The sequence below is a fragment of the Herpailurus yagouaroundi genome, unplaced genomic scaffold (assembly GCF_014898765.1).
Source record: "Herpailurus yagouaroundi ecotype Mexico unplaced genomic scaffold, PumYag 181, whole genome shotgun sequence".
NCBI lineage: Eukaryota > Metazoa > Chordata > Mammalia > Carnivora > Felidae > Herpailurus > Herpailurus yagouaroundi.
This window is the reverse complement of record NW_024412412.1, coordinates 20,489,547-20,512,878: the sequence shown is the minus strand read 5'-3', so window position 1 is coordinate 20,512,878 and position 23,332 is coordinate 20,489,547. Positions and strand designations below refer to the sequence as shown.

Genomic DNA, 23,332 nt, shown 5'->3' with positions numbered 1-23,332 from the left:
TACACAAGGTGCACTACAGCTCCAGCTGGGGTTTCACTTCTTTCCCAACATGGTCTGCCCCCTAGTGGCAATCTAACACAAGTGAGCCAAAGTAGTGGGGCACCCTTTTCATTAATAGTTAATGGCCAACTCTTAACTATCTGTGTGCCAGGGACTCCCCTAAACACTTCATATGTTTTCATTCTTTTATTTATTTTTTGTAAGTTTTTTAAGTTTATTTATTTTGAGAGAGAGAAAGAGAGAGAACAAGCGCGCGTGCACGTGCGCGCAGGGGAGGGGCAGAGGGAGAGAGAGAATGCCAAGCGGGCTCTGCTCTGTCAGCCTGGAGTGATGACTGCAGGATCATGATCTGAGCTGAAAGGGTCGGTGGCTTAAGTGAGCCACCAAGGTGCCCCTGTATTCACCCTTTTAAATAACTGAATGAGTGTTTATTGTGGAATTACAACTATTTTTAGAACATTTATGCTTTGGGGAGGGGTGGATAGGGAAGCACAGATTTTAAAAATTGGCTCAAAAAGATTCTTTGATTACTTATTTGATCAGCCATTAGCACTTGTACATTAGCTGTAGTTTCTGAAGTTAATGCTAAGTATAGGAGACGTATCTAAAGGCAAGTGCCCATCTTTGTTATTACACAAATTCCTAACTGAAGAGAATATCTAAACATCACCAAGGATCTTTAGACAGCAAGGAAAAATTTAAGAAACTTTTGATACCTAAGAACAATGTTACTAAAAATTAGGAGTAAGACGAGTTTTTATGAAGGGCAGAAAAGCTTGTGTTAGGATTTCAAGTGGAAAAACAAAACCATGATTTAAAATTTTATGTATAGTAGGATCTCAACTTAAAGAATAAAAAATATTGAAGGAAGTATACAGATAGTCACCAATGCTCTGAGTTGGAGTAGGCAGGATTTTCAATGTTTTTGCCATAGGTTTCTGTATTTTCCTATTTAAAAAAAAAAGATCACAGTACCAAAAAACAAAACAAAACAAAACAGACTTTTAAGTTAAAGTGATAATTCTATCTATAATTCTATAAAATTATAATAATTCTATAAAATAATTGTATAAAAAGCCTACAGAATCAGCTGAGTTTCCATTAATGACACAAATAATGACAAACCATTAAAAAACTGCGGAAAGGCTTTAGCAAGGTTTAAAAACAAAGATGTGATATGGATGATGTAAGTATTTGGCAGATGAATACGTTATAGTATTACAGTACATTCAAACAAGAACCACAGATTCAAATGCAGTCTGTGAAAGTGTGTGCGTGCGCGCACGCGTGTGTGTTTAATCAGACCCGATTTAAAGAACAGTAAAATTACCGGCAAAGGAAACAACCATCAAAACTAAAAGGCAACCGATGGGATGGGAGAAGGTATTTGCAAATTAACTATCAGATAAAGGGTTAGTATCCAAAATCTATAAATAACTTATCAAACTCAACACCCAAAAAACAAATAATCCAGTGAAGAAATGGGCAAAAGACATGAATAGACACTTGCTCCAAAGAAGACATCCAGAAGGCCAACCAACACATGAAAAAATGCTCCACATCACTCATCATCAGGGAAATACAAATCAAAACCACCAAGAGACACCACCTCACCCCTGTCAGAATGGCTAACGTTAACAACTCAGGCAACAACAGATGTTGGGGAGGATGCGGAGAAAGAGGATCTCTTTTGCATTGTTGGTGGCAATGCAAGCTGGTGCAGCCACTCTGGAAAACAGTATGGAGGTTCCTCAAAAAACTAAAAATAGAACTACCCTACGACCCAGCAATTGCACTACTAGGTATTTATCCAAGGGATACAGGTGTGCTGTTTTGAAGGGGACTGTGCACCCCAATGTTTATAGCAGCACTATCAACAACAGCCAACGTATGGAAAGAGCCCAAATGTCCATTGACAGATGAATGGATAAAGAAGATGTTGTGTATATACATACAATAGAGTATTACTCAGCAATCAAAAAGAATGAAATCATGCCATTTGCAACAATGTGTATGGAACTGGAGCATATTATGCTAAGCTAAATTAGTCAGAGAAAGACAAATATCATATGATTTCACTCATATATGGAATTTAAGATAAAAAACAGATGAACATAGAGTAAGGGAATACAAAATAATATAAAAACAGGGAAGAGGACAAAACATAAGGGACTCTTAAATACAGAGAACAAACTGAGGGTTGCTGGAGGGGCTGTGGCTAGGGGGATGAGCTAAATGGACAAGGGGCATTAGGAAGGACACTTGCTGGGGTGAGCACCAGGTATTCTACGTAGGGATGAATTGCCGGATTCTACTCCTGAAATCATTACTGCATTATATGTTAACTAACTTGGATGTAAATTTTGAAAAATAATTGATTAAAAAAGTAAAAATAACACTGACATTATGACTAGATAGGATTCAAGCATACACCGTGCAGGGCTGCTTAAGTGCTAGGAAACGCAACCACACTGGGACTGATATGTTTACTGTTAATGATCATAAAGAATCTGCAGAAAATGAATATATAAACCAGGGATTCAAGCATCTCTATCCAACCTCTTCTAGAACTCTAACACCAACTGTATGCATCTGAATGTTTATCTCCTTACTTTCCCTAACACAACACTATTCCCACATTTTCTTCATTTTTATGCTTCACAATCTTTACTGTCTTGTGTTCAAATCTCTGTTCCAGTTGTAGGAAGTTCAATTCAGGGTCCAATCTTTCCACAATGTCCTCTTCCTCAATAGGAAGAAGAATGCCTATATTGTGAAAAATTATCTTAAGATTCACATAAAACAATTAGAAAAAATTGCATCCTTCACACTCCCCCCAACCCTGTAAGATTATAAGCTCTCCAAGATCAGTGATGTTGTCTTTTATGTCTTTTATTTCTTTGGTCTCCCAAAAATGAAAGTGATATTATCTATGTAAAACGTTTTAAAAAACAAAACCCATAGAATATTAAAAAAAAAGAAGTTAAATTACTTTTACATCATAATGCTCTGTAACCGATTTTTACACTTAATACAAACTTAGTAAATTTAGTAAACTTAAAAACTTCCCACGTATTTTTCCAAGGCATCAACTAACCCTCTTGGTTGCCTTTTAATGGCTTTGCAAATGTCATTAAAATGTCGGCAAACATAATTTACACAGGTGGTTTAATTTAAAACACAGGTGTCATTTAAATCTTTCAGGCTGTTTCCAATTTTCCCTCCTAAACAATTGTGAAAGGCAATGAACACATAAGTCGATTTTTTTTCCCTTTAAACAACTCCCATAAATGGAATGCCCGGGTAGAAGACTCCTGTTCCATGACCCCACGGTGCCTCCAGAAAGGCTGTGAGAATTTACACACCCTCAGTAGTATGTACGTGGCACCTGTTCCTTACTCACTCACCAACACCAGGTATTGCTGTTAAAAACATACAAGTACTGACAGCACATATTTTGATTAGCAATTTGTATACTCTTTCATGTTTCCTACAACTTCCTTTTTTTTTCTTTCATGTCTGACCATTTCACTCTTCTCCTGAAGGCTCGTCTTTATGTGCTGATGTGGAAGATCTGTACATGTTACGTGTTACATACATCATCCTGGTTTGTTGTTTGCTATTTGTATTGTTTATAATTTTTGACAAAGAACAAATTAGTTTCAGGTGTAACAACATGATTCAATACTGGTATAGACTGAAAAATAATCACCATAGTAAGTCTACTTATGCTTAACATCCATCACCATGTTTATAATGTTTTTGACAAAAGGGAAGTCTAAAACTTTTGTTGTCATAATTATTAGTCTTTTCTTTTGTACTAATGTTCCTGGAAAAGGCCCTTTTCCATCCAAGTCTGCATTCTTCGTGCTCTGATCATTCTACTTTTTGTTTAAAACTTCGATCGATAGGGAACAGATTGGCCTGTAGTGCGTGAAATAGCAACCTAACTCCGGCTGAAAAGATAGCCTTTGTCCCAACAAGACGTACTAAATAATCTATACATTTCCCTGATGTGGAACACTAATTCTATCACATTATCAAATTAGCATCTCCCTTTTAAGTAGCAGAAAAGTTATAATCCTAAACCAACAAGGAAAGAAAGACTCATCCCTGTTCTCACCAGAGGAAACCCTGGCCACGCCAGTATTGCCTCATCAGAGCAGGTCTTCAACTCTCAACTGTTTAGCAGTCTTGGAAATAAGGGGAACAAAAGGAACCCTCTCCTCTTGTGCTGGATTTAGTAAATGAATATGCAGGAAGCAGTGCATTTTCTGACCTCCAAGGCAGACACCATGGCACCTGAGCCTGATGATCTTGTGTAAAACAATCAGGCGGCTGGATAAAAACATCTCTCATGCTATGGTATCCAAAACAGCTTTAATGTGTGGTAGAAGCAAGGTAATTCTAGTATGTGCTATGTGTGACATCTTCCTAATCAACAGTAAACCAAGTTTTATTTAGAATCACTGCTGGCTAAACTCTTTAAATACATTGCAGCGGCTAGACCCCATAAGAATGGTTGTTGACTTTAAGTCGTTTTTCCTGCTTGCTTTAAGGATTTAAAATAATTCTGCATCCTGCAAAAGAACTCTGAATAAGCCCCTAGAATTCTAAGAACAAGGAAAAAAAGATTATCATCGTCACCATCCAGAGCAGCAGAGGAAGAGATTGTTTGAGAGCTTTTTATACAACAGTTCTATGAAGTCAAAATTACTCCTATCCTGGGAAGTATTCCCATAACATTCCATAATTCCAAATGAGAAATTTGAGACCTGGAGAGGCTCAGTAACCAGCCTAAGGTCAGGACACAAGCAGAAAGTGTCAAGACCAAGACTGAAACCAATATTCAATGCCTGTAAAGTATATTCTCTCTCTGCTCCTCTTTATTGTCTTATGAGATAATGAAAGGGTCTTTGAAGTAACTGATTAACAGTTAAACTAAAAACAGTGACATATACTTTTCAACTATGCCATTAGCCTCAATTTAAAAATAATACCCAATGTTGACTGGAGCATGGTGAAGCCAACATTCTTACGTCGCAATCATGGTATAAAGGGATATGAAACTTCTGGAAAGCAATTCCGTTATCTGAGTGAAGTGACTACAAATATGCCCAGGTTTTGATTTACTTAAGCTACTTTTAAGAATCTGTCACAAGAAACTTCCCCCAACTTTCACAGTGAGAACTGCCCATCATAGAATCATTTACGTATATGATACAGAGGTACCCCACATATTTAAGAGGAATAGTTAAAAGTCGCTGCACATGCTAAATGTAGTAGTCATTAGAAGTGATTACTCATGTTAAGAAGCAATAAGACAGGACATAAACTTATCTGGATTTTATTTAAAACCACAAATAAAAACACCACTAAGGGGGGATTTTTAAACTTCTACAGGCTAAACTTTTTAGAATTTAGCCAACTGCTATAATTAAATGAAGAAACAGTCAGCTTACTCTTCACCACTATTTGTTGTTTAAAAGATAAAAACTATCTCAAAACGACAGTACAATTATTTAAAATTTAATGCTTGGAGGAACGTGTTTGTATGTGAAACAATGTCTTCTGTATCATCTAAAAGACCATTTGCAAGTAGAATATGAAGGAAGTCAAGGCTCTCTGCAGTCAGAGCATATTATAGCAGCTAGAAACCTTAGTGGTCGATCATTTTAATTACACAGAAAACTAGTCTCAGAGGTTAGATGAGCTACCAAAGTCATGGGCTGTTTGGACACCAGTTCTTAACACCAAAGCTGTTCCTACAATAGCGAACACAGTGACTTCTTCTCAGTGGGCTCATCCTAATACCAGGTTAGTTTCATGATTCACACTTTCCACTTCTTTTCTCATTTAATCAGGAGTTAATTTGCCATTCTGATAACCTTACTTGTCAAGGGCCACTGATACATCAAAGGTCAGTGATATGCTTTGGGAATAAGGCACGATGTCAGTACAACACTGTGAAAAGGAAAAATGTCTAATGCTAATAGTTTATTGTGCAAAGGGGATATAGTATGCCTAACAGAAAAATATCACTTATAAGTTAATAAGTTATAAGTTTACGTGGTTATAGACTTGAGACATGAATGAGGAATGACTTCCCATATTTCATATTTAATTCAGATTAAGATAGGCATATTAGATTTATTTAGTCAGCTCTTTTACTGTGACCAATATCAATGGCACCTTCCAAAGCACAAAAAAATCACACACAAGTACTGGCCAAAACAAACCTGAAAAACCTGCATTGTGAAAACCACAAAAATTGTTGAAACTGAAGAAGATCTAACTAAAAGGCAAGACCTCCCATATTCATGGACCAAAATACTTGATATTGTAAAAATGGCAGTACTCCACAAATTGATCTATAGATTTAATGCAAGCTCTATCAAAACCCCAGCTTACTTCTTTACAGAAATTGACACAGACCCAAAAGTTCATATGGAAATTCAAGGGACCCAGAATATCCAAAAGATCTTCAAAAAGAACAAGTTAAAAAAACCTCACACTTCCTGATGTCAAGGCTTATTATACCACAGTGATCAACAGTGCCATTTTAGCAAAGAGACACACAGATCCACAGAACAGATTTGTGAGTCCAGAAATAAATTCTCACATTTACAGGCAACTATTTTTAACAAAGGTGCCATGACATTTCAATGATGGAAAGACTACTGTTTTCAACAAATGGTGCTGGTACTACTGGATATCTACACGCAAAAGAATGAGATTGGACCCTGTATTTCATTGAAAAAAATGAATGGATCACAGACCTAAGCCTGAGAGCTAAAAGTATAAAAATCTTCTAAGAAAACACACGCATAAATCCTCGTGAGCTTGCATCGAGCAATGGCTTCCACACGGAGCATCAGAAGTAGACAGAAGATCAAGGTGGCCGAGGAGGGGGACCCTGAGCTTACCTCCTCCTCCCCTAGACACAGCAAGGCTTCAACTATATATACAGGATATAGGATACAACTATATCCTATATATATATCCTCTCTGAGGATGCCCTCAAGACTAGCAGAACAGCTCTTCTGCAGCCACAGATAAAAGGAAAAGCAACATCAAGAAGGGTAGAGGGGCAGAGACACAATATGCATGGGACCCATACCTCCAGCACAGCAGCACACAAGCAGGAGCTCTGTCACAGGCCCAGAGATCCTCCCTGAGGAGCAAGGGTTGGTTCAAGCCCCACATTGGGCACCTTCACCCTAAGGGCCTTGTTATAGAGTCCCTATAACATCTGTGTTTGAAAATCAATGGGACTTCAACCCTAGAAGAGCTGGAGCACTACAGAAAGCCACTACTCCATTCTTAAAAGGCCTGTGCACAAACTTAGTTGCTCTGAGACACAGCAAAGCAGGAGCAGTTTGAAAAGCACCTGGGCTATAAATGAAAGACATTTGCTAAGTTTAAGACATGTGCTGAGGAGGCAGGGATTATAGGAACTTTCTCCAGGACGGAAGTGCCAGTGAGTGCCATTTTTCTGCCCTCCTGCCTAGCTGGCCCAACACTGGTGGACTCCACTTCTGACATTCGTCCTCTACATCACTAGCACCACCTGCCCTGCCTCAGTACTCCCCTATGGATGTGCCCTCTTCAACACATCTCCAAAGTGGCTCCAGCCCCATCTCACCCAGCAGGAGGCCCTAGTTGGGACCAGTCTCCCCTCCGCCACCACCCAAGGAGCTTCTATCTGCAACATGCAACAGGCAGCCTCAGGCAGAATGGTACCCTTCCAAAGCAGCTCCTTCCAGGAATTGGGGGAGGACTGGCCCCACACACCAGTTTGTCCACAAAAGCAAGGATCCAATGAAAGAGGAATGAACACACAGCCCCAAAAAGGAAGCACCATGGAATGCCTCATTTAGATGACTGGGGCGGGGGGGCTGGTGGTGGTGGGGTGGGCTTCTGGGCCCCACAACATGGAAACAAACATACAGAGTCAGGCAAAATGAGGAGACAGGAATATGTTCCAAACACAAGAACAAGACAAAATCTCAGAAAAAGAACTAAATGAAACAAAGATAAGCCACCTGATAAAGAGATCAAAATAATGGTTATAAATAAACTCATCTAATGCAAGAGAAGTATAAAGGAAAAGAGTGAGAACTTCAATAAAGAGACAGATTACATTGAAAATAACAATCCTAGGGGCGCCTGGGTGGCGCAGTCGGTTAAGCGTCCGACTTCAGCCAGGTCACGATCTCGCGGTCCGTGAGTTCGAGCCCCGCGTCGGGCTCTGGGCTGATGGCTCAGAGCCTGGAGCCTGTTTCCGATTCTGTGTCTCCCTCTCTCTCTCTGCCCCTTCCCTGTTCATGCTCTGTCTCTCTCTGTCCCAAAAATAAATAAACGTTGAAAAAAAAATTAAAAAAAAAAAAAAAAGAAAGAAAATAACAATCCTAGCTAAGAATGCAATAACAGAAATGAAAAATACACTGGAGAGAATCAGCAGATTAGAGAATGCAGAAAAATAGATCAGTAATCTGGAAGACAAAGTAGTGGAAATGATCCAAGCTCAACAGCAAAAAAGAAAAAAAGATTTTCATGAGGATACTTAGCGAATCTTCTGAGATAACATCAAGGATACTAATATTTGTATTCTGGGGCTCCAGGAGGAGAAGAGGCAGAGACAGGGACAGAAAATATACTTGAAGATATCATGGCTCAAGACTTTCCTAACCTGGGGAAGGAAGCAGACATCCAGGTTCAGGAAGCACAGAAAGCCCCATACAAGATGAATCCAAAGAGGTCAACAACAAAACACATTAATAATTAAAATGTCAAAAATGAAAGATAAGGAGGGGTGCCTGGCTGGCTCAGTGGGTACAGCATGCAACTCTTAATCTCAGGATTGTGGGTTCAAGTCCCACAACGGGTGTAGAGATTACTTAAAATCTTAAAAAGATAATAATAAAAGATAAGGAATCTTAAAAGCAGCAAAAGAAAAGCAATTAGTTACATGTAAGGGAACTATTATTAGGTTATCAGCTGACTTTTCAGCAGAAACTGCAGGCTAGAAAGGAGTGGCATGCTATATTCAAAGTCTGAAAGGAAAAAAACCTACAACCAGAAGACTCTCCCCAGCAAGATTATCATTCAGAGTTGAAAGAGAGATAAAAAGTTTCCCAAACAAGTCAAAGAAGTTCATCGCCATGAAACTGGCCTTACAAGAAATGTTAGATTTCTTTAAGCAGAAAAGGCCATAACCAGAAGAAACCAATGAAAGAAAAAAAAATCTCAGTGGTAAAAGCAAACATATAGTAAAAATAATGGGCCAACCACTTATAAAAATAGTGTAAAGATGAAAAGACAAAGGCAGTGAAATCAATTGTATCTACAATAGTTAGTTAAGGCATACCAAAATGAAAAGATGTAAAATATGACATCAAGTACATCAAACATTGTGAGAGAGGGAGTAGAAATGTAGTGCTTTAAGTAACCACCAATTTAATACAGACTGCTACATATATAGGGTGTTATATGTAAATCTTATGGTAACCACAAACCAAAGACCTATAAGAGATACACCAAAAAAACAGAGAAAAGAATCTAAACATAACACTGAAGAAAATCATCAAGACACAGGGAAGAGAGCAAGAGAAGTAGAAGGAAATAGAACTACAAAAACAACCAGAAAACAAAATTGTAATAAATTCATACTTCTCAATGATTAAATGTAAATGGACTAAATGCTCAAATCAAAAGACACAGACTGGCTGAAAGGATGAAAAAACAAGACCCATCTATATATTGCCTACAAGAGATTCCCTTTAGATGTAAAGACACACAGACTAAAAGTGAAAGGATGGGAAAAAAATAAGCCACACAAATAGAAACAAAAAGAAAACAGTCAACACTACTTCTATCAGACAAAGCAGACTTTATAAGAAAGACTAACAAAGAAGGGAATTACATAACAATAAAGGGTTCAACCTAACAAAAACAATTTAACAATTATAAACATCTATGCCCAACATAGGAGTACCTAAATAGATAAAGCCAGTATTAACAGACATAAAGGAAGAAATTGCCAACAGTATAAGAGCAGGGGACGTTAACACTCCACTTACATAAGTAGACAGCATTCAGAAAAAAATCAACAGGGAAATAGTAGCCTGAAATGACACACTAAGCCGGATGGAATGAACAGCTATAAACAGAACATTCCATCCAATACCAGAAAAATACATATTTTTTCAACAACACATGGAACATTCTCTAGGAGAGAGCACAAGTCAGAAAACAAGTCTCAATAAATTTAAGAAGACTGAAATCATTTCAAGAATCTTTTCCAACCAAAATGGTATGAAACTAGAATAAAAATTAGAAAAAAAAAACTGGAAAAGATACAAACATATGGAGGATAAACATGTTACTAAACAACAGATCAGTGGAAAACTCAAAGAGAAAATAAAAAAAAAAAAACCTTGAGACAAATGAAAACAGAAAAAACATTCCAGAACCCACAGGATGCAGCAAAAACCTGTACTCTGTCCACACCACCCAGAGTAACCTACAGATTCAATGCAATCCCTATGAAAATGCCAGTAACAATTTCCACAGTACTAGAACAAATAATCTGAAAATTTGTGTGGAACCACAACACACCCCAAATAGCCAAAATAATCTTGAGAAAGAAGAACACAGCTGGGTGTATCACACTCCCAGATTTCAAACTATACTACAAAGCTGTAGTAATCAAAATAGTGTAGTCCTGAAAAAATAGATACATAAACCAATACAACAGAACAGAAAACCCGTAACTAAACCCATGCATATAGGTCAATTCACCTATGACAAAAGAGGCAAGAAGATAGAGTGGGGCAAAGACAGTCTCTTCAATAAATGGTGTTGGGGAAACCGGAAGCTACTTGCAAAAAAATAAAACCGTACCCCCTTTTTACACCATACACTAAAATAAACTTGAAATGGATTGAAGAGCTAAATGTAAGACCTGAAACCATAAAACTAAAAGACAGGCAGTAAACTTTGACATCAGTCTTGCCAATATATATATATTTTTTTGATCTGTCTCATCAACAAAGGACAATAAAAGAAAAAACAAACAGGACTGTATGAAACTAAAAAGCTTTTGCACTGCAAAGGAAACCATTAAGACATGAAAAGGCAACTACTAAATGGAAGAAAATATTTGCAAATGATATATCCAATAAGGGGTTAATATCCAAAATACATGAAGTTTTATAATTCAACACCAAAAATGAAACACAACCAAATCAAATAAGAGTCCAAATAAAAAGTGGGCAGACGAACTGAATAGACATTTTTGCAAAGACATATTGATGGATAACAGATACATGAAAAGATGCTCCATGTCACTATTCATCAGGGAAATGCACATCATAACCTCTATGAGATACTGCTCTATACCCATCAGAATGGCTATTACCAAAAAGACAAGAAATAACAAGCATTGGTGAGGATGTGAGGAAACCGTCATGCACCATTGGTGGGAATGTAAGTAGGTGCCGCCACTATGGAAAGGAGCAGGGTGTTTCTTCAGCAAATTAAAAAGAGAAATACCAGGGGCGCCTGGGTGGCACAGTCGGTTAAGCGTCCGACTTCAGCCAGGTCACGATCTCGCGGTCCATGAGTTTGAGCCCCGCGTCAGGCTCTGGGCTAATGGCTCAGAGCCTGGAGCCTGTTTCCGATTCTGTGTCTCCCTCTCTCTCTGCCCCTCCCCCGTTCATGCTCTGTCTCTCTCTGTCCCAAAAATAAATAAACGTTGAAAAAAAAAATTAAAAAAAAATAGAAATACCATATAATCTAGCAATTACACTTCTGGATATTTATCTCAAGAACATGAAAACACTAATTTGCTTTTGTTTGTATTTTTGTTTGTTTGTTTGTTTGTTTTTTAACAACCAAACGCAGCACACTTGGCCAGTATGCAGCCCAACGCGGAGCATGAACTCACAACCCTGATATCAAGATCTGGGCTAATACCAAGAAACAGACACAACTGACTGAGCCACTCAGGCACCCTGAAAATGCTAATCTGAATAGATTTACGTACCCCTAGGTTCACTGAAGCATTATTTGCAACAGCCAAGTATGGAAGTAACTTAAATGCCCATCAATAAGTGAATAAAGAATAAGTTATATATATACATATATATGTATATGTATTACCATGGATATATATATCTTGCAAGTAAACACACACACACACACACACACACACACACACACACACACACACACACAGTGGACTATTAGCCATAAAAGAGAATGAAAAGATGCTCAACATCATTATCCATCAGGGAAATGCAAATCAAAACCACAGTGAGATACCATTTCATACTCATTAAAATGGCTACCATAAAAAAAGATAAAAGCCAGTGTTGGCAACAATGTGAAGACACTAGACCCTTCATACACTGTGGTGGACATATAAAATGCTGCACTTTGGAAAACATTCTGGAAGTTTCTCAGTTAAACAGAGTTATACCATCTAGCTTCCTATTAAAGGCAATCTGATTTTTTTTTTAATTTTTTAATGTTTGTTTATTTTTGAGAGACAGAGAGACAGAATGTGAGCAGGGGAGGGACAGAGAGAGAGGAAGACACAGAATTGGAAGAAGCCTCCAGGCTATGAACTGTCAGCGCAGAATCCGACATGGGGCTTGAACTCGCGAACTGTGAGATCACGACCTGAGCCGAAGTTGGATGTTTAACCAACTGAGCCACCCAAGCACCCCAAAGGTTATCTGATATTTAACATAAAGTCATTCTACAGCATATTCGCTCTCTTTTTCTCCCAAATACCAGGATGTGCTAAAAACTTAAAGCAAAAGAAAATAAAAACCTCCAAGTGTGTAAAATAGTTTTTGTTGTTGTTTTTAAATCAGAAAAGACTTGGTAAAAATATATTAAAACTCAGGTGACTGGGGAACTTTAGAATTTCAGTCACTTTGGATGGTTGAGTCTTCTCTAGCTTTAAGAACTTAGAAAAGGTTAACACTTGTGATATAATTCCCTCACAAGCCCCTGCCTTATTAAGCTGAGAAACTGGACACAACTTGGAAACAGTGAGGATATTCATTATTACCTGTATTACGTTATCCACCCTATTTTCTTTAATTACTATCTAAATACAGGGCTTCCCAAATTTATACCTCCTGCCTAATTTCCTGAAGAGAAGGCCCTTGTTCATTTCTGGCTCACCACTATATTCTTAGCACTCAACACTGTCACAAGCATGATAAACTGTAGTCAATGTGCTATGATACTTTTCTCCCTTGTAAATTGCCATTGTAATTTTCACTGCATGTAGAAGCTACGTAACTGTCTTATAACTGGATATTTAATAAGAGGACGCAGGTGGCAACATGGGGACCTGACTGGCTATAGATTAAATACGGGAACGGCAGTGAATACACTTTATGAATCTTTATGGCTTCTCAAGAGACAAAACTTTTAGATTCCCAGTTGTGGTTCAAATGGGTGAGGCTGCAAGCTGTCTTAGAGACAGATCCAAGTATGTTCAGTAGAAGTGTAAAAACGAACAGAAAAATGTTAACCTGCTGAATCGTTAAAAGGTATTAAAACCTGATGTGGAGATTTAGCGATGAAAGACTACCCAATTTTAAAAGAACATTTATTGTTCTTTTAAAAAGTATGCTCTCCACTTTAGATCACATTTTTAAAAAATCATTTTAAAAAAACTAAAATTATCGATGATTAATAAAACATCCTTTGGGATCAGATAGCTTGTCAATCATGCTGATCAAGTTTTAACCTATGCCTGTCCCAGCCATAATCAGTTGAGTTTATGCCACAAACCTGAATTCCATTTTAAGCAAAATAGTGAAAACTCATTGTAAGTACATTTAAATGCTTTCAACAATAACATAACTTTACAAAAAGATACTTTTTTTCTCTCTCCATATTTAAAGTTGTCACTTACCCACATTAAAAGCCGTAAACAGATTTTTTCTTGAGGGACCTAAAAAATAAAAGAAATATTTGTAAAATACTCATGTTTTGAATGAAATATCACACAAAAATTAGCTGTTTTGAAAATTTTTATTTTTTTTTAAATTTTTTTAATGTTTATTTATTATTGAGAGAGACAGCATGCAAGCAGCGGAGGGGCAGAGAGAGAGGGAGACACAGAATCCGAAGCAGGATCCAGGCTCTGAGCTGTCAGCACAGAGCCCGACGTGGGGCTCAAATGCACGAACCAAGGGATCATGACCTGAGCCTAAGTTGGACACTTAACCAACTGAGCCATCCAGGCGCCCCTAAAAATATTTTCAAAACAAAAACAAAACAAAGAATATTTTCTAAACAAAAAAAAAGGTATTTTGAAAAGCCATTCATTATCTAAATTTTAGGTCCCATATGGGAAATACCAGTGAAATAGAGTCAACTCTATCAAGTATCTTCTAGGTATAAAATGATTTTTCAGGGGTGCCTGGGTGGCTCAGTTGGTTAAGCAGCCGACCTTGGCTCAGGTCATGATCTCATGGTTGTGGGTTCGAGCCCTACATCAGGCTCTGTGCAGACAACTCAGAGCCTGGAGCCTGCTTCAGGTTCTGTGTCTCCCTTGCTCTTTGCCTCTCTTCCACTCACTCCCTGTCTCTCAAAAATGAATAAACATTAAATAAATTTTTTTAATGATTTTCCAAATAACAGAATGATAGCTTAAAGGTGATATGAATTCACGGTCACAAGTTAAATATGATAGGAAATCTAGAGTATTTTTTTCAGTCAAGAACAGCTGTAATGCGAATGTTAACAGTGCTGAATTTACACACATATTACACACTTCATGCTATTCCACTGCTGACACAGCAAAAAGGGCAGGGTGTTATGACAGACAGCCAAGCGTGTGTGATTTATAAAACTGCCAGGCATTAAATCCAGCCCACGTGCTGTTTAGATATGAAGAAAAAAATACTGAAGCTTTTTCTCCAAACTGACACAATATGAAACACAACCGGGGGGGTCCTTCCGCCATGTGTATGTATATCAAATCACCAAATATACAATTTTATTTGTAAAATTGTAAATTAGTAAAATTGGCTAATTTAACTATATGTTATTAAGCTTATTAAAAAAATACAAGTGATGGTAACAAGTACAGAGCTACAAAGATCAATCACTAGAAGAAAACTAGAAAGTGCTTCCACTTGACCGGAGATTGTCATTTCTAGAGCGTCATCACCTACAAGTTACTACAATAGCTGCCACATTCTATCTGCGGAGTTTTACAGACACTGTCACCTCTTAAAATCTGTGGCCATTATTAATGAAAATCACTCATTCCCACTTAAGTAAAAACTGTGTGATACAAAAGCTTGCAAATTCAATAGTGAGACATTTTAGAACACTGGAGTTCCCTATTCTGTATAGTTATCGGTGGAATCATCAAGTTCCAATTCTCTGGAAGTTATTTAGTATCCAATTTTGACATCTGACACCTCTTTTAAGTTGCTGGTGTATGTTTCAGATGCTGGGGTTTTATCATCATCAATAAAAACCGCAGATTCCCACAGTGATGTCATTCCAGCCAGAATGCCATCCCGGCAAGGGGTCGTCTGATGCATTAGAAACTTATTTAAGACCATGGACAGATAAGAACTTGCTGGCACGCAGGAGAACCTCCTTGCCCATATTTATGCATATTTTCTCTTCAGTGGTGTAGAAAAGAGAAAGCATTGATAAACGTTCACTAGGTGATGAACCTCAAGTTACTACAGGATTCTTTACGCACGTACACACAAAATATGGAAAAGGATGAGCAATGGACACTCTCACACTGTGGTAAGAGACCAACACCTTTCTGGAAAAGTACTGAATAACATATTAACAATTTCAACACGATTCATACAGTTTAACCAGCAATTCCTCTTTCAGGGATATCTCATAGAAGTCATTAGAATCTGAAGTGATGAATGTTCACATTCAAAAATGTCTGCTCACCTCAGTACCACATGCCATAGCCATAAGCCAGAAATTGTCCACAAGTATGGAATTGGAAAATAGACTATTTAATAGCCCTTTAAAATGAAGACGCTCTTGTGATATGCCACTAAACTAATAAAAAGCAAGACACAGTCAAGTATACACATTATTTTTAAGTTTACTTATTTATTTTGAGAGAGAGAGAGACAAAGGGGGTAGGGCAGAGAGACAGTGGGGGAGAGACAGAGACAGAGAGAGAGAGAGACAGAGAGAGAGAAGGAGGGAGGGAGGGAGAGAAAGAAAAAATCCTGAGCAGGTTCCCTAACAACAGTGCAGGGTGTGACACAGGGCTGGGACCCTGCAAACCGTGAGATCACGACCTGAGCCGAAATCAAGAATCCGTTACTTAACCAACTGAGCCACCCAGGTGCCCTGAGAGTGTACACGTTATGCCCTGAGTTTTCTTGAAACCAAAACCAAAACCAAAACCCAAAACCCAAAACCCAAAAACCAAAAACCAAAAACCAAAAACCAAAAACCAAAACCAAAAACCAAAACCAAAACCAAAACCAAAACCCTTACGGAGAAAAAAAATGGAGGAAATGCAACGGCTGTTTGTGGTTGATGGAATAAAGGAGGACCCTGTGTGTTCCTGGTTTTCCCTGACGCTTTAACATATGAGTGTGTGCCACCGTGGCTACTGCCACTTTCAGTCATTGTTAAAAGAAGAGGGATAAAGGGGCGCCAGGGAGGCTCAGTCGGTTAAGTGTCTGACTTTGGCTCAGGTCATAATCTCATGGTTTGTGGGTTCGAGCCCCATGTCAGGCTCTTGGGTGACAGCTCAGAGCCAGGAGCCTGCTTGAGGTTGTGTCTCCCTCTCTCTCTGCCCCTCCCCTGCTCATGCTCTGTCTCTCTCTCAAAAATAAACAAACATTTAAAAAAAAAAAAAAAGGAGAGGAATTAGGGGCACCTGAGCGACTCAGTCAGTTTCAGTGTCCACCTCTTGATTTCAGCTCAGGTTATGATCCCAGAATTTTGGGACTGTGTCCCATGTCAGACTCCGCACTGAGCGTGGAGCCTGCTTAAGAGTCTCTTTCTCTCCCTCGGCTGCTCTACCCCACTGGCTCGCTCTCTCAGAAAAAAAAAAGTAGAGAGATTAGCAAATCAAAAGCCTAATTCTTACGGGCTCAAAAAAGAGGCTCATGACTATATCTTATAATCGTAACTACTGACTTGTACTTGCCTTGAATCTAAGATAAAAATTGACCTGTGCCAAAGTATAATTACTGCCTGTAAATGGTGTCCTCAAGGCAGATATTCTTTGGTTATATTTGGCAATATGTTATGTGTTCAGTTTTGACTACTTCTCTTGCCTCCCTTACCTGTTCACTTACACAAACCACAGTATTGCTTTCATTCAACTATTATTTTCTAATTGAAATTATCTATAAAGAAAACATTTACAATCTATTTGTCCTTTGTTTTTATGACTAATAAAAATCAAGAAAATTTGTTAGATAGATCTTAGCCCAGGACTGAGGTAATGTACACACATATTTTTAGTTCCCCTCCCCCATCATTATTAATTGCTTCTTGCTCTGTAACTAAGCAATCGCATTCGGTTAAAACTGAAACACTGGAAGATCTTTTTTCCTGTCATTGATAAAATGATTATATCCCATAGTAACTAGAGTAGATCCCAGCTACCAGTAGTGTAAATAAAATAGTTTTGTAAAAAAAACCTAACAACCGCCACCTCTAATATGGATCAGAGATTAGAGCTCAAGTCTCTCATTCCTGTTTCTTTCAGGTAAGAAATCTTTCGGTTCACTAAGCACTAACCCACCTACTGTGTTTCAGACCCACTTCAGACCTGACGATAAAAGCTTCATGAAAACACTCCGTGTTAAGTATATACCATATATTTTGTAAACCCGAGAGTTATTCTTCGTAGCCACGGCAGTCACTAACTGAGTAATACAAAGAAGGAGAAGAGAAAGAACAGGGGGAAAGGAAAAAATAGTTTGGAACAAAGGTGGGAAGTAAATTGTGCATTTCTATCTCATTGTTCCAGATCACTATCTTAGAATAATTTAACTCTGGAAGTCTTAATTATCTTCACCTTATACCTATGTTCTGTCTCCTGACTTCTATGTATCGAGTTTTAACTAGAGAACCTACTGACTCTGTGAAGAAGACTGACCTCCTTGGTGTTAAAATGTATTACGTGTCCTTTTTCGGAGAGATTGTTCGTAAACAACGGTTCACTATGCCATGAGACTAGTTGCCAATTTTAACTTTATACAAGGTAAGGACATAAATATTTTCTCTCCCAGTTTTCTCTGCAGTGAGGAACATACCTTTTGGAGGAGTTTTTAGTAAGTGTGCATGAGCTCTGGGTCCCAAAGGCTTCAAATATAAGGATCCTGAGGAACCATTCTGAAATGCTGGTTTGGGAGGTTTTTCCTCATACTTGATGACAGTGGCACTCCCAGCTGTAATACGGAAGCGTACATTTTAGTTTATAGATAAATACATCATCGATTTTCCACAATCTGTTCCTTTCCCCTTGAATCAACAAGTGCTCACTAAGCACCGCACAATATGCCAGTTATTACTGCACGTTAGCAATATGAAGCTAATGCCATAACCAACGTGACCACGCATCCTGGCATAATCCAAGTTTATGTGTCTTGTCCAGTCAAGTTTTCATCCCAAACCAAAGCTGGAAGACAAATCATACGGCCGTCCGTGCCGTGTAACAAACACGCCTAAGGTGCAGCGATGAAGAGCATCCATCTCCACGGGGACAAGGCAGATGTGCCAATAATCTAATCATAATAAACAATCGCAGCCAGCTGTGTTAAAATGTGAGAACGACGACGTACAAACCCCATGACAGTAACAAGGATGAGAGCTGGTCCAGATCCTTCCTTACTATATCCAGGAGGTAAAACTCCCTCATTTGCCCTGGAACAAGGTACCTGAGTCCTAAAGCTAAAACACAAAAGTAAGTCCCACCTAAACAATGAAAAACATCTTTAACTGACATGTACATCTTTCCTCTCTACTCACAGAGGAATTCTCTCAGGAAAAAAAAGGGGGGGGGTGCCTGGGTGGCTCAGCGAGTTAAGTGTCCAACTTCAGCTCAGGTCATGATCTTACACTCCGTGAGTTCAAGCCCCACGTCGGGCTTTGTGCTGACAGCTCAGAGCCCGGAGCCCGCTTCGGATTCTGTGACTCCTTCTCTCTCTGCCCCTCTGCCTCTCGCGCTCTGTCTCTCTCTCAAAAATAAATAAACATAAAAAAAAAACAACCAAAAAATTGTTTCCAAGCACTAAAAGAATGACTAGACCGAGAACTCTTGGAGACACTATGATGCTAACTTATGTTGTTTAGGCTGTGGTCTAATTCTGGGTCCACTACCACAGTTCACGAGGCCAAGGGGGGCTGCCACAGAATTAGACCTACAACATTTCCCAGGGAATGTGTCAGGGTAAAAGGTAGAGGGAAAAATTACATGAGCAAATACTATGCTTTTCGTGTAATATGCCCATGAATCCTTGGAAAGAGCACCTTCCATTTTGCTGTGGTCTCTAATTTTGCCTCTGGTTCTTCATTGGGACACTAAAGGTAAAAGGCAAACTTAGCACATCAAGGAACAGTGACACTTCAGAATAAAGAATACAACTTTAAAAAAATAACGGTGATACTTTACAACTTGGTTTTCCATCAGAATCGCCATTTGAAAGCATGGAGAAACAATGATAACAAAGACTTAAATAGATGCTTTGCTGAGTCTTATTTCTGCTTTTGCCCAGTAATGACTAAAGCTCTTTAGCATCAAAAAATAATTATCAAAACAAACACTAAGTATCTTCCACAGTTGCTTAAGGGGTCTTCCAAAATGGTGCAAGTCCTCTTCTCATTTATGGCTTCCCCTTGGATTATAAAGGGAAACCAAATCCTCTGTAGAATCCTTAAGATTTGTATTTGTACTTGGGGCAGGGAAAGGGCAGAAGAAAAAGACAGGAACGTGGCTTGATTCCTGCCCTGTGAACTCCAAGTGAGAATGTATTTTCACATTATATGTTCACTCACAATATACTTGATCCATAATGAAGTCCCGTGAAATATGTTCTTCTGCTAATGCTACACGAGTGGACTTTGTGGTTACTTTAGGAATATAACATCATTACCATTATTTATTGCAGTGTTTTGGGCAGGGGAGTCTATGTTTTAACAGTGTCAAAAACCTCACAGTAAAAGTGTGAAGAATAGTACCAGCATGTACAGATAAAGACAAAAAATGGTTTCAAATCTCATTAAGTGGTATTTAAAAAAAAAAAAATTAAGGAAAAAAAAAAAATAGGGGTGGGGGGGGGGGGGGGGGGGATGCGGAAATCAGTGTTTCCTTAAAACACCATTCTAAATCCACATGTCTCCACAATTGAGTTATCTCTGAAAAAGTGCACTGTCCAGAAGCTTAGCTCCCATAAGGATTTTTAACAGTACTATTTTGCTTTCCCTAAGAGATTAATTACCATGTTACACAGCACTCAAGAATATAAACCCAGCACTTGGTCATTTTCTCTCCACATCCAAGAAAAAAAACAACCAACCAACCAAACATGCTTGCAAAGTTTTCTGGTCCTCTTTTCCCATAAAAGTTAATCTTTTTATCCTGGTCCCCTTGCTAACCATACAAACCACTGGCATTTTTATATCACCACAGCCTTACCGGGCCAGAGAGGCAATCTACAGGTGCATTCATTCACTATCTGGTTCTCAAACTTCATTTCCCTGCCACTGGATTTTTTGTTTGTTTCTTAACTGACGTGCAACCCCTAGTCCTGGGCATCCAGTTCTGCTCTCACACTCAACACCTAATCATAAATTTCTTTATCACCAACCTGGATTCCTTTCTTCACCCTACATTAGAAAAGGGTCAGATTCTACCTTATTTACGACTATGTTATAAATTTGAAGACAGATACTTTTCACTAGGCTAAATTATCCCAACTCCTACAACAGTGTTTATAGATGTCACAACTAAACCCATAAAGACACGCTGTTATTCCTCCCCAATGTATGTCAAGTCATGCTACAATGAGCCATCTGTTCATTCTTCCTGTGTCCATATAACATTTCCAATATTAGGTCAAATCAACACAGAGTCTTCCCTCCTACTGAGAGGTTTCTGTCAATTTCCTATCCTTCTTTTCACTTCTCTTTCCCCAGAACCTAAAGACTTGGTCTTTCTGAAACTGAAAATTACAAGGAGCTAATGTAAATGACAATACTGAAGACACTGCTATTATAAAACTCAACATAACTTTTTAAAGGACGTGGGACAGAATTTCATAGTCTTAAGATAACATAAGCAAAATTTCATAGAGCATATCTTTTAGATTTTCACATAAAATGGATACTGGCCTTCAATTAGTATTTCAGCTTTTGCTAGATCAAAATCCCGGAAGGAAGTAAATGACGTTACTGAACTCTTGACCATGTATTATAACAATTTCATTTTAGTCTTACTTTTCTTGAAACATTTTTAAAATTATAGTCGGCAGAAAAAATAAGTCACCTATTCAGATTGTGAGAAGTTGAGTTTAATTTACAGAGTTAATAGAAAATCGTATGATCCTAGATTTATTCATACTTTTCCTTTCTAAGCTTTAAACACAAAGACTTTCAGTTTCCAAAAAACAGACTAAAAGGATTTCTCACTAAAGCACAAGATGAATTTCCCATGAGGCACAATAGTCCTGTCCCTTGGCTCCCTGTCACACACAGACAGGAGGTGTTGTCCTGGAAACAAAGCACCAGTCTTCAGGCTCAGCATAAACACCAGGTCTAGCACCAGATCTATCATCAACTTTCTAACACGGGAGGGTCAAAATTCCTATAGAAGGATACAATTTCTGAGTTTGACTAGGTACAGTCATTTACACACATACACTTACACGTGTGTGTGTGTGCGCGCACACACACACACACACACTCTTTCTGACGATCTATATACACATGGCCCACCTTCGCTTTTTCCCGGTTCAGTAATAGCAGACACAAGCTGGGCTGGGCTGCACACACTTTTATGACCAACAATTACACATCTTTCAATTCCCTAAATACTCTCCAGCTGGTGCGTTGCTTTCTAGTAAACCCCAACTTGAAGGATGTACTTGTCTATGAGGCATGATGTCCTAAAAGTATTTCTCCTGTCCTCTATTTTCAGTTCCTAACAAGGAAGCTGGTTGGGTATCATGAAGGTATCTCAGTTTTCCCCTGTCCAGAGCTATCACACCCAAATGATAAACACTTGGTGGCAAAAGTTGCAAAATATTAATATCATAGTTTCAAGTAATGGAAGAGAATCTATGATAACCGAGTTCTGGTCCTGACTCAGCCACTGCCTTGCCTGCCTCCTTTCATCTCTCTGTGTATAATGAGTGGGTTTGAAAATCAAGTTTGGAAATAGTACATATATGCCCTCACAGGACCCTCACTAAATAAACATGGTAGTCAGTACCTGTGAGATAACAGAAAATATATATTGGGTCTCTGCCCCCAATTCCTCGCACAGGTCTCCTGACATCCTTATAATTTCTTAGGTGACAAGGAGTATCTTTTGTTCTAATGAGGTGACTCTATGCGGGTTGCTGGATGGGGGCTGGTCCCTAGCAAGACCAGGTCATGATTAGAATCTTAGAATATTCGGTCCCTGCCCTTCATTTTCTTAAGAAGGGAAAAGCACTAAAAATCCACTTAATGATCAATCATGCCTATGACATGAAGTCTCCATAAAAGTCCCCAACTATGGAGTTGGGAGAGTCCCCAACTATGGAGTTGGACACACGCAGCAGCTGGGAGAGTAGCAGCCTCGAAAGGGGATATGCGTTCCTCACCCTTCTCATGTACCTTGCCCTACACATCAATCCCACCCAAATGTTCATCTGCATTCTTTGTTATGTCCTTTTATAGTAAATTGACGAATGTAAGTAAATGCTTACTTGAGTTCTGTGAGCTGCTCTAGCCAATTTATCAGACCCAAGACAGGAGTCGTTGAAACCTCCCGAGTACACCTGGGTAGTGAGCAGCACAGGGGACAACCCGGACTTACAGGTGGCATCTCCAAGGGGGAGGACGGCCTTGCAAAACTGAGCCCTTAACATGTGGAGTCTTGGGGCGCCTGGGTGGCGCAGTCGGTTAAGCGTCCGACTTCAGCTCAGGTCACGATCTCACTGTCCGTGAGTTCGAGCCCCGCGTCGGGCTCTGGGCTGATGGCTCAGAGCCTGGAGCCTGTTTCTGATTCTGTGTCTCCCTCTCTCTCTGCTCCTCCCCCGTCCATGCTCTGTCTCTCTCTGTCCCAAAAATAAATAAA

General features: G+C 38.9%; 1 protein-coding gene across 6 annotated transcripts in view; it reads right to left on the bottom strand.

The window, feature by feature from the left end:
- MTUS1 (microtubule associated scaffold protein 1) overlaps positions 1–23,332 on the bottom strand; it is a 173,665-nt gene that overhangs the window by 54,498 nt on the left and 95,835 nt on the right. For 4 of the 6 annotated variants that reach the window (XM_040490060.1, XM_040490059.1, XM_040490062.1 and 1 more), the window contains 2 exons: positions 18,306–18,440; positions 13,943–13,981 (listed from right to left, as the gene is read on the bottom strand). In XM_040490060.1, coding sequence (XP_040345994.1) covers positions 13,943–13,981; positions 18,306–18,440 — 174 coding nt within the window. The remainder of the gene's footprint in view (positions 1–13,942; positions 13,982–18,305; positions 18,441–23,332) is intronic. The other 2 variants (XM_040490061.1, XM_040490063.1) reach the window with 1 other exon arrangement.